The 12,740-nt window shown below is 45.0% G+C and overlaps 1 protein-coding gene across 1 annotated transcript in view; it reads right to left on the bottom strand.

The window, feature by feature from the left end:
* The window catches only part of map3k5 (mitogen-activated protein kinase kinase kinase 5), a 77,065-nt gene extending 64,714 nt beyond the window's left edge, over window positions 1-12,351 (bottom strand). Inside the window, exon 1 of the mRNA XM_030405460.1 lies at window positions 11,387-12,351. Within this exon, the coding sequence (XP_030261320.1) occupies window positions 11,387-11,819 (433 nt within the window). The 5' untranslated portion in view covers window positions 11,820-12,351. The remainder of the gene's footprint in view (window positions 1-11,386) is intronic.
* Between the last annotated feature and the right edge of the window lie 389 nt (window positions 12,352-12,740).

Below are 12,740 nucleotides of genomic sequence, written 5' to 3' on the forward strand. Positions count from 1 at the left end.
AGCCTCCTTAAGCTTCAGCTCACATTGCGCGATAACACCTGAGTGAGCGCCATTCACCGCAAAGGGCTGAGAGATGAACCAAAATACATCACACACATTGACGAAAAATTTGTTTTTCCGAGCAATCAATTCATCTACAAGTTAAACTGTAGATCCTGAAAAGTGGTAAGAAATAAGAGTTTTCCCTCAGAAACTGCAGGAAAACGCCACAAACCAGAAACAAACACTGCAAACTGTGTCAGAGGTTTTGAAGTCTTCTATCCATCAAGACTGAAATATCTGAGCAACTACTAGATAAGTTACCTCGACATTGTGTACAGGTATTCGTGCCACCCAGAGGATGAATCGTACTTCTTATTTATCCACAGAAATATCTCAACATCTATTCAATGAATTAGATTAGATTGGATCAGTTGATTTCTCAGGTTGTCCTCAGCGCACTTCAAAAGTTTGGTCGTTTGATGTTGGAGATAAAAATATATATTTTTTAATTTTTATCAAAGTCTGCATTTCACTAAAGCAAAAATACACAAGATCTTTGTTTGAATAAGTAACTGAGTATCGCTGTTTCACAAAATCTGGTTGTTATTGCTCAAATTCAGGAGGAACAGGATTGTTGCTGGGCTCCAAGGGCCCCAGAAAAGCTTTCCACTGTCCTCCCCTTTGATGGTCGGCCGTGGATCAAGGTAGACATTAGGGAAATGAAAATACCAGTTGTGAGGAAATTCTCAAGTAGTGCCTTATGAAAAACCTCGAAACATTTAACTTCTTATTTAGGTGAAAACGAAAAACCTTTGAAAAAATAAAAGTGGTATCGTCAGCAAAGGTTTTGAGTATCTACGGATTTGAAACTACCAACAAGGTAGACGATCTGTTAACAAAGCAGCAGCTCTTCCGCGGCACTGCTAATATTTCTCCCACCACAGGGCCACAGCGTATTTCACATCATCTGTTGTCCCTCGCAGAGTAGGGGAGGGATAAAATGTTTGCATGTGTAGGTATGTTCTCTTAACCGTGGCATAATAACACTTCATATTTCTGAAATGTCACCACGCCGCAATGCTAAAAGCACTGCAATTACTTTGCGGCAGCATTGTTTATGTTGGTCACTCCGGGGCCGGCCACGAAGGCCTGCATTTTTATTGTGTTTGACTCTGAGTAGGCAGGAACAGGACAGGTACAGGACATAAATAAAGCACTCGTTACAATCAATTGCATAACGACTACACGTTGATGTTGTAACCATGGAGACTCGGCGAGGCTAAAAGATGTGTGTGAAACCCTCAGTGAGCTGCTGCTGCTGCTGCTGCTGAGGTTATTCCCCTTATCCTTTACGAAGACGGAGGGAAAGAGGCTCGCGTTATTGGAGCAGAGTGCAGCGGGGGAGATTTCCCTGGAGCTCGTCCCACACGGAGGACAGAAAGTGGAATTACTCTCTCCGAGCTCCACTGGAAATAATTTCTCGCACTTGAGAACTCTTTTTCCCTCCCCCCTAAAAAAAAAAGGGAACCTTGGAGGGCATGGTGTCCAGATTCTCTGCCAAATTTCCAGAAATGGCAGAAACTGGTTGTCACGTCCATGTGTGTTGTGGCAGCTGCGGGATGATTCATCTCGTCCTTGTGCCGCAGGTGATAATTCAGTGTTGTCGGGTTGAAGTGACATGGAGGATAACAGAGCTGCAAAGCGGAGCACAGAGACTTGGACTCAAGACAGACTTAACGGTGCCCTTCAGGAGTTTACTTATACACGAACAGCTATGGTTGCATTCTTTCTCTTATCTCAAAATGCATCGGGTGTATCCCTGAAGCCTTTCAAACATGTAGAATGCATTTCTGTCCTCACATTTGCAACTGTATTCGTCATATTTTCATTGTTTCTATCCATGGTTGGTTTGAATAGATTCTTTCCTTCCTGTTTCTAACCCTCTATCGTCCAATCATGTTCACTCGAAATGCCATTAAGCGAGAGTTCCATGGGGGTCGGGGGACTCGGGTCACATTCACATGACAATGACTTTGCACTGTAAAACAGTATTCATGTCTTCATTTTCAATCTACTGAAATACTGGATCTTGCTCTAAAAGACTTGAGTTTTGAGACTCGAAAAAAGAACCCGAAAACACCTCAGAGCGATGTCGTTATTGAGTTCCTCTGCAAACTTTTTCAGATAGCTCGTCTTGTCAACTTGTTCTAGATATGTCAAAACCAAAGAAACTAATGGTGCAACAGTCCCAGGTAGAAACAAGGCACTGCATGTTTCACCCTCAGTGTGACGTCACCATTTCTCATCATGCAGAATGACATCTTCACTGTTGACTGTGCCTGCTGCCCTTTCACCACACTTTCTCAACACATGGATGGGAAACAAATACTTACAAATTCTGAAAATTGATTCTTTTTGATGCACCTGTGTCACTGAAAGGCAGAGAGGAAATTGTCCCTAGACCTGGTCAAATAACTATGATAAATTCAAAATCATGTTCAGCTACATGTGAGGCCAAAAAGCCCCAGATATACAGCCAGCTGCGGCACTCTCCCAAAAATACAACCCTGGGAATGGAAGAAAAAGCACCATACAAGTCTTTCAACTGAGCATTTTTGTCTGCAAATATATCTCAACTCCCTGAGGATCGTATGGGAAATACTAGACAATAGTTATTCTGTCGTTTAGACGCCATGCCCAGCAGAGAAATTAATGCTCCCTATATTTTTAGACACAAGTGTGTTTGAAAGAAACGCCCCAAAGCCCTGAAAACACAGCGATGCGGGAAATGACACCAGCCTGCCAGTTGCACCTTTCTCCTGGCAGACTGGCCCTTTTAAATCAGTGCTGTGCGTTGTTGCCTTTTCAACACACCCAGAGATTTTACAAACTCTCAGTGCCGTGGCCCCGAGGGGGGGAGAGAGCTGAGAACAGAATGTGAATTCATCCGCGGCTGACAAACACGGCGGGAGAAACCCGTGCTGCCATGCAAGCTGCCCCGACCTGCCTACTTGATTTACTTCCTGCTCTCCTCTTCGCCGAAACAGAATTCACAGTAACAAAGGGGATTTGTATTTATGCCAAGTAAACAATGTTTCCGCCTCGTCATGATTACTTCTCACAAAAGGACTGAGGAACAAATGTGCTTGTTTGCAGCGGAGTGAGGCTGCACTAAGCAGGAGTTTAACACTTCAACTGTAGATCCTGAAAAGTGGAAGAAATAAGAGTTTTCCCCCTGAAACTGCAGAAAAACGGCACAAACCACTAAAACCGTAACAGTTACTGCAAACTCTGTCAGAGGTTTTGAAGTCTTCTATCCATCAAGGCTGAAATATCTGAGGAACTACTAGGTGATTTACCTCGACATTGTGTGGTCACCTTATCATTGTATACAGGTATTCGTGCCACCCAGAGGATGAATCATAATTACTTTGTGTATCCTCTGACTTTTCACTAGAGTTACCAGGATGTCCAACATCCACTGAAATATCGCAATATTAATGACATTCTCATCATCCTCGAGCTGTAGTTTGTGGTACTGTGCTAACTAGCAAATGTTAGCATGCTAGCACACTTTATAAATGTACTTCATGTTTATGTCTGTGTGAGAATTTTGCTCGTGGGCTCCGTCTTCTACCAAATACTGTTGGTGGAAAGAAAATGTGGTTTTACAGTGAGCGCTTAGCATACTGTACTGCCCTAATGTGAGCTAGCTAGCCTGCAACCTTAGCCTTAGCTGGCATTAGAAATGTTACCGTTTGGTAGCTAGCGTTAGCTACGTTAGCCAGCGCACGGACTGGCAACCACTTGAGAGGGGCAGATGGTTAGTCTTGTTGGTAGCCCTCATGTGAGGGTTGTTTTGACATTAAGGTTTCACACAATTTACACCAACCATCATATATTAGCGTGCTGTGTTAATGTCCTGAGGGGTGTTGGCAGCCTACAGACGAGCAACCAAGCGTGAGAAGAGAAAGGGCAGGGAACTCTGCTGGTGTGTAAACTCTCAAAGCGCTTCGACAACACGCCCGAAATGAGTTCCATTTCATCTAGTAACATGAAACCTAAAAAAATATTCACCCCCTTTCCTCAACCACCCATGCTTTGCTTTCATCACACACACAGTTTTGCATCCACTTCACTCTGTGACCTTTGCGGTGCATGTGCAGAATCTAAACACTAAAGCGAACCGGCTTAAAGCTGCCGAGTACGTGAGAAGAGTACTGTAAAGACTGACGAGTATCAAACCTCCGTTGACTGGAGACGGGTTACAATCTCCTCAGCTCCAATGTTCAGACTCTTCCCCTTAAATCAAAGTGCTGCTCCATACATTTTCCCCAGCTGATTGCCCAGACAACAGCATCATCTTACTGATCTTTGAGGTAGATGGAGTTACTGATTGCTTTCTCTCACCTTATCATCATCATCGTATCACGAGTCGGTCTGTCTCGCCCTCCACTGTTGTCTGAAGACGCTGGCTACCCACCCCTGGTGCCTTTCCCCTCAAATGAACTCCAGATAAGACCTGAGAGGGAGCTTTGATACACCGCTCCTCCGCCTCCTGTCATTTTTCTGTTGAGCACTTAAAGAGATTTGCCCTGAGCTTTATCCAACAGTGTACTGCACTCGCAGCATGCTCAGTGAATATTAAGAACACCCTCTTAAAGAGACCTGGGGGGGTTTCTGTTATTAGTCTGCAGAACATGCAAACACGTCAAAGCAAATCAAAATCTGATGTAATGTGACGGTTTGCTGTAAGCTTCCGATTTTGAGTCAACACCATACATCCTGTTGAGAAATACCAGCGTGAAAAGAAACTTTCCTCAATGACACTGTGTTTCTGCCGGCGGTTCGCCTCTCCCACTGAGATGAAGTCACTTCTCCCCAGACGCCAGTGAGCGACCTGTGGGCTAATTCCCTCTGACCTTGTGCTCTCTAACCTCTGACGGGCAGCCAAGCATGCAGAGTAAACAGGAGGGAGGATAAACAACTTAGCGGAGGGCCAGCTGATGGGATTTCGGAGCAGTCGGGGAGCTGAGCGCACAGTCTAATGCTGGTGAATACAGGGAGGCTGTCAGCTGACGCCCGGCGGTGTTGACACTGAACATAGTAGGGCCTCACGTGCTGCGCGAGAGTTACATCAGCATTAAAGATGTATGGGAAAACAATCGAATCCCGCAAATCGAACACGTAGAAACTGGTAGAAAATGTAACGCTGCTCATAAAGTCACCACAATTGAATTATTTGTATGCTTTGGCAGGACTTCCAGCATTTAAAAAAAAATAACAAAACCCAGCAGAAAAATACATTGATTTCAATTGATTTTCTGTGATATGTGGATTTACTCAAGGGGATGAAACTTCTCTCATCAAGCTAAGCATTTCCTTCCATCTAATCAGAAAAATCGGCGTCACCTTTGAGGAAATGTAACCAAAAGCTATCATAGCCTGCCGCGTTGCCCTATCCAGTTTTATTGAAACCCTCCGCTGTTGGTGTATAAACCGCTCCACAAAAGGTTTACAGACGGGCCCATAGGCGATCAAGCCAACAAGCTTTGACAGTTAACCTCACCTAACGGTCACCACTGAGCAGCTCTGGTGGGATTTAGTGCCGCCCTTAGTGCTGCTACAGGTCGATCAAATGTCCAGTTGTTTCACAGAAATTATCAGTAGAACGACCTTGATATCAATATATAACATACGCCACCATTAAGGCACAAATAAAGAAAAATTTACCACTTCCAGCCTAACAAATTTGAGGATCTGTGTTTATTTTTGTGTGTATTAATGCGCTACATGATGATTAAAATAACCATTTGTTTCAGTCCGGCCTTGCTTGGGCACCTAAACAGTATTCTGCAAGAATAAAAAACATTTTTTTCTTCTCTAGAATGAAGCTGAAGGCCACTGTAGGCCATACAGGTGTAATGTACCTGTGAGAAAATGTGTTTACTCAACATCAAGTGTAGCGTTGTCGTGCCCAACATGCTTTCAACGATGGGCCTCTCTCAGCCTCCCACCGCCTGAAGTAACAACACGAGTGGATAGCCATAAAACCATTTCGGAGTTGTATCTGTGCCGCTGGCAGAGTGGTGAGCGGTGGGGTCGGGCTCTCAGCAGAAAACAAGGGGTGAGCAAACACTCAGACTGAGGCGAAGCTGCTTTTCAAAGTGCCCAGGAACTGTTCAAAAACCCATTGTGCTCGCTGTAAATGACACAGCGATGCAGCGTAATGATCAACCAGAGAGATAAAGCTCTGCATACAGCAGCTGTGACCCGACCCGCTAAACAACACAAGTTTGACCAGTTGATCCCTGATAAATTCAAATATTAACTGTTGGATTTCGAACATTGAAGCCGGGTGTTCTGGCGCATCTTCATCTGTTGCCGTTTTGGCTCACAGGTTCCCGCGCAGCATCAGAACGTCGATACGCATCAGTGTGAACTGTCATTGTTGTTTTTCGCTCTTTTATTCAGTCCGACTCCGACTTCTGAGCGGCTGCTTTCTATTTGGGAGACACAAAAGATGCATTGGCGCTGCCTAGGAGCCGAAAGCTTGGCAACTGTCACGCCAACAGAAGTGATGCATCATTTGAAACGTATCGATCGAGCCAAATTAACTGTTTAGTGCTTCATAGTTGCTGTGCACTACAAGTCACACGGACATCGATCAAAACCCCACAGCATGTATTACTTGATTTACTTATTAAGGTAGAAACACATGTAAGAACTGAATCCCCCTGGTTAATGCCTTAAGTACCAGATTGGACATTTAATTGACTGCATTCAGCCCAGATGCCAGGATGTAATAATAGCAGTTAACGTTTTTTGCAAACTGCAAACCGGTCCAAGGTCGACACCTTCACATTATATGCGCATCAGCAACTTTTCACTTCGGGGGGGGGATGGGATGGAGGTATTACAAGCTGACGAGGCTGGCCAACTTCAAGTCACACCACTGCATATTCTTCTGGACACCCCGGGGATATTTCCAGCCATTTTTGCGGCTTCAAAAACCGGACGTCTTTTAAGGAGTCCTGCAGACATTTCCAGCTGTTTTTGTGGCATCAAACTGGGTGTTCTTCAAGGAGACCTGGGAATATTTCAAGCCAGTTTTTGTGGAACCAAAACCAGGTGTTTATCAAAGGAGACCTGCGGACGTGATGATGTTTTCCTAACCCTTACCAAGTGATTTTTGTGCCTAAACCTAACCAGAGCGCAATCACAGCGTTGACAGAAGAGAGAACTGCAAAATTCACCCGGAACAAACGTGACGTTGGAACATAAAAGAAAGTTCAGTTTGAACTTCTCTGTATTTTTGCAAAAAGACAATTAGCTGACATTTATTTTGGCGATTGGGTTGATCTGTAACCAGTCAGTCACAAGACCTTGGAATTGCTGGACAATTATTCAGAAATCAGGAATCCAATACATCTGGAATCTAGATTCTAACACAGTCAGACAAAGAAGTTCATTCACCCTCTGCAGTTCACACTAAACCATCGTGCCCTCTGCTCAGTCAGCGAATGTGCGCATTCAGTATTCAACAAAGGTTAGTTTAGGGGCTCTACAGCTCGGCCTACATATATTAGAACTGCATGGCTTGAGTCAGGAGAGACGGAGGAGTGAGCAAAACAAGCGTATCGATCTTGGCTGCTGCTTTCTAAGTGACCTCAAAAATATTTCTCTCTGAGATCACTTCAAGCAACTGCTCTCTGCAGCAAAAACAAGGTTTCTTATATATATATATATATATATATATATATATATATATATATATATATATATATATATATATATATATATACACATATATATATCGTATTCCGTCCCTGTGTTTTATACCCACTAGAAATTCATCGCTCAGTCTGACATGCTTCAAAACTGACAGAGGACACAGATAACAGCGTCAGATCCACACAGTGCGGTGTGGAAGTTCACTGTTACTGCATTGTATAGAATGGTGTTGTCACGATACTGGAATTTTCCAGCTTTGATACAATACCATTACAATACAAGCGAAGGCATCATGCGTTGATATCTGGGAGGTTACTACAGATGAATTGTCCATTGCTAGTTAAAGTAGTGCCGAAACAATTAGTCAGTTAATTGATTAGTCAGTTCGCAGAAGATTAACGGCCAAATATTCTTGAATGCCAAAGACAAACTGGTTCCAGCTTCTCAAATGTGAGAATTTGCTAGAGCCTGATAAATATATCGTTTTGTCAGTATGACCAGACGATGCTGGCTTTCCACAAATGTATCTGCATGAGCATGTACAATATGTCGTCTGACATGTGCAGATGTGAAGGCTTTATTTTTAGAGATAATGGTGAAAAAATGCTTGGGGTCATTTTCTGATTAATCAGTTCCTACTAAGGTCAACTGCACCAATGTCATTTTGGACAATAAAGTTGATACACAATAAAGTGTTTACCTCAGTCGATGGATCAATAGACATTTTTTTCACTCCCTGAAATATATTATCGGTGTCTGCTCCAAAAATCAAGAATCTGTCAGGCAATTTTTTTGTTGTTGTTTTGTATCATTTTCAATCGAATATCTTTACGTTTTGTCCTGTTGTCATCAGAAGACGTTCATCTCATCTCTGGAAACTGTAGAAATCATAATGTGAATTAATTGAGAATTCAATCAATTGTTGCAAGTTGCAGCCCTGTTGTTCACCAAGTGTGCACTTCCTCTGTTGCTGTAGGTTAGCCACTTTTTAGTCTCTGACATAGCATCACCGTTGACTTGTCTCAGTCAACAACGGGTGATCACACTGTGAGTAACACAGACTGGGCATCAAGTTCAACTCCACCTGATCAATATGACTTCAGAGCTCAAGTCTGACTGCAGGAACAGAAACAATAGCTGAACTATGAGGATAGAAAAGCCCCTGATGATAAGATATGGTTACTCATTATTGTTGGAGAAAACACTTCTCTCCTAACATTTCTTGAAGACTGGAGTCAGTCGTCCTCTATTGTGTCCCGGCCAAACCTCCTCTTCGTCCACAGAGCCATTTGCGGAGCACATTTTAGGGAACATCCCGTCGCTGTGCTGGACTCTAATGAATAGTCCCTCCAGATTAACACAAACTTTCAGCGCCTCTTTGAGCTCATTGTTTAAAGGTTTGTGTTGTCTGGCCTTCATCTCTGGTACACACTCGTGCAGGAAGAGGATGAAGCAGTGTGTGTGTGTGTGTGTGTTTGAGCAGATAGAGCAGACAGAGCGATTCTGGGAAAATGACTCTGCCCTCCCCTGTGAATTATGAGAAAAATTCCACAGTAGTTCAGAGGAAAACGGCTGAATGAGAAAAAAGGAGAACTCATTGTGTTTGTACAACTAATAACGCGATGTTGTGACAAGAAACAAGCCTGTATACAACCGTCTGCTTCCACTGCTGCTGCTCTTATTATGGAGGTCTGATGTGGGTCACCACACGGAGGCATTTCAAATAATAAAGTTCTTGCTCTATTTTCCACCAAACTTTACAATTTTGGCATTGCGTTTTTTCAGCGTCTCTTCATGCCTTGCTTCGGTCTTTTATTTTATCTTTTTGTTATCTTTTTTATTTCAGCAGGGTTACATCCCAGTAACTTCTGGACTAGATATTTCCTTGAAAATATGGAAAAACAGTCAACATTTGCTCAGTATAATTTCTCTGAGCCCAACCAGACATCTTTATATTGCTTCTCTCTGTAAATCAAACAGTGCTAAACCCGGAGAACGGAAAACTAGGTATTCTTTAGATGTCTAGGTTACATTTAATACTGTGAAGCTACATAGACTGTTATAGATCTGGTGTAAGCTAGAGCTGCAATGATTAATCAATTACTTGTCAACTATTATCGTAATTTGCCAGCTAGTCTGTAGATAGTAATTCTTCTTCTAAAAAAAAAAAGGGCAAAATTCTGGTTTCTTTCCTCCTCTTTGACAGTAAACTGAATATTTTTGTGGTGTGGACAAAACAACACACTTGTAGACGTCAACCTGATGGAGATGTATCGCCATTTTCTGACATTTTATGGGCCAAACCAATCAATTAACTGAGAAAATAAACAGTCAAAAGAGAGAAACCCGCTGCTAGTTGCAGCCGAAGATCAAAATCTTTGCATTTATGAGGCCAACGTCGAAAGGACGTTATATCGAGTGTTTAAGCTCTAAACTGGGCCATATTTTGTTGAAAGGGTTTTATTGGTGTGTGCTGGACGTAACAGTCCCACTTTCTAGAGTATGGGTCAGTTATAAAGCCATTAATAAGAAGACATTTTGCGTTGCCAGGTTGTGGCAGGTGAAGATGAAGGCAACTGCTGCTTTCAGCTTTCCTTCTGCCTCCGTGTTCTGCTTTTACTCTCACTGCTCTCAGAGGCAGAGTTTGTCATCTGTGGCCTCCCTTGTCAGTAAAAACTAATTCCAGCGCCTTTAGACTTGCTCAGAGAACTAAATGTGTTCGCATTTTCGTTCACGTTTGTCCTCGAAAGTTGAAGTTGTGTTCAAGCGACGTCGAGCACCTTCCCAGAGTCTGACACGGTGACATTTAGCTGCATCCTTGAAGCTCACATTCAGGAGTTTTGCATCAGAAGTTGTTCTTTAAAAGGCTTTGAGGTTCTCAGTAGCGGTCATAGGTGTTTAAATCCTGCAAGATCCACTGAACAGGAATACATACACTTGCTGCTGTTCCTCCCTCCTCCTCGACACGCCTGTACATTACAGCTGCTTTTTATTTGACCGCAGCGCCTGAAAGATCTGCTTTCCAAAGACTTTTTTTTCTTTCTTTCTTTCAGTGTTTATAATACAACCGAACATTTCCAGCAGGATTAGGAGCGAGCTGCTACACACAAGCGCTTTCAGTCGGTTTGTAGATTCCAGTGGAAAGTCCAGCCTCATGGTTCAACCCATGACACTCCGGCACAATACTGGAGGCGCACAATGGAAGGGGGGGGACCGTGTGTGTGCGTGCGTGCGTGCGTGCGTGCGTGTGTGTGTGACAATCACGTCTATATTGTGGAGTGATTAAACATCCTGATGCTCCCTCTTGCTCAATGCCTCAAGCCCTGACATGCAGCGCTGCATGTTGTATTCAGTTCGCTCCGGGCAACCTGTCCTGCAGGCAAACAGCTTCCAAGAGAGAGGTGACGCAGCAGTGCTGACCTTTGACCCCTGTGGCTAGTTTGCAGGAGAGGCAAGCATTCCTGTGGCATACCAGCACTTCAGGGCTGACTGACTCTCACTCAGGACTATTGATCCGATTGTTTAATCATTATAATGGAGGGTGATGATTAAGTGAACGCTGACTCGATGCATTAGGAAGACTTAACTTAGAAGAACAAGATCAAAAGAGCGCTTGTTCAGTCAGCTGGATTTAAAAAAAAATTCACTCGATGGATTTCACTTGACTCACCTGCATTGTAGAAGCTGTCCAGCACCGTGGTTTCCCCAAAGTCAAGTTTACCAAAGTTCACCGTCTCCAGCTTGCTGCCCACCGTATCACAGGCGTCCTTCAGGCACTGCAGAGCCATGTTCTCCGCGTTATTCTGATGGAGCCCCTCTCCGTTGACCACATACGCCACCGTCACCGGCCTGCTTTTGCCGGACTTCCCCGTGGACAGCAAGCCCCCTCCATCCATCGGGCAGTCCACAGCGGAGGGGCTGAGCCCCCCGCCGCTGACCATCGAGTCGTGCCAGAAAGTCCCAGCAGCGGGGATACAGGAGGCGCCTCCACCTCCACCTCCACCTCCTCCACTGCTGCTGCTGCTCGTGCCCTCCCCAGCGAGGCTCTCTCTGCAGCCTAAACAAGGCACCGGCAACGATATCCCGTCCTGGTCCTGACTCATCTTGTCTCAAGTGTCACTCACCGTCTCAAAGTGTGCGTGGCGAGGAGCCCTCCATGGAGAGCCAGCGTTACGCACGGCGGTTACCCATGGAGCGTCTGCACCGCGCGGCCACCGACGTGCAACCTCGCTCCGCTCCAACACAGGTGAACAGTCCGTCAGAGCGAAGGGTGCAGCTGCACATCATGCTGCATGTTTACTGTCGGCTGCACGCTCGGAAAGACAACAACAAGCCGATATCGCTGCGGGACACTGCAGGTTTTTGAAGAAGTCACGACAATATTCCGAGGAGAGCAAAAAACCAAAGCCACCAAACCCTCGCGTTCCCTCCTCCCTCAGCTCGCCGCGCAACAGATCCGCACACTTCCACAAAGTTCAGCAACGCAGCCGGTGTCAGCGCAGCGACGCCCACAGGAAACGGGAATGTCACACGGAGGCGAAGTTCAGCGCCTGTTTGAAGCGTCGGATCGGAGCGACGGGCTCGTCAGCTCTCAGCGGAGAGAGAGCACAGTGCGCACGCATCGAGGGCGCCTTCATGTGCAGGCAGACCCTGCCCAGTTTCCACTGTTATCTTCCAGCCCAGGCTCGCACACACGCACGCTGGGCGGGGAGACATCAGTGGGAGTGTGGCGGAGCTGGGCGGAGACACGGTGGCCATATGTGGAGCTCTGCGCTTCAGGGAAAGGCAGCAAGTTCCCTGAAAAACGACGAGGGCGAAACACCCACTCAGCAGTATTTCAGCCCTCTGTGACGAATGGCTCCAGTAGTAGAAATAGTTGGTTCACCGAATAATCAGCTGGGAAACGAAGTAAGGGGGAACTTCCAAACAAGCAACAAGAAAATTATCAACATTCATCTCCATGATGGGAGGGCTGTGAGCTGGAAGCATTTCATAATGCTGCACACTAATTGCCCCGTTTCGTC

This window comes from Sparus aurata, chromosome 22, assembly GCF_900880675.1.
Source record: "Sparus aurata chromosome 22, fSpaAur1.1, whole genome shotgun sequence".
In the NCBI taxonomy this organism is placed as follows: Eukaryota; Metazoa; Chordata; class Actinopteri; order Spariformes; family Sparidae; genus Sparus; species Sparus aurata.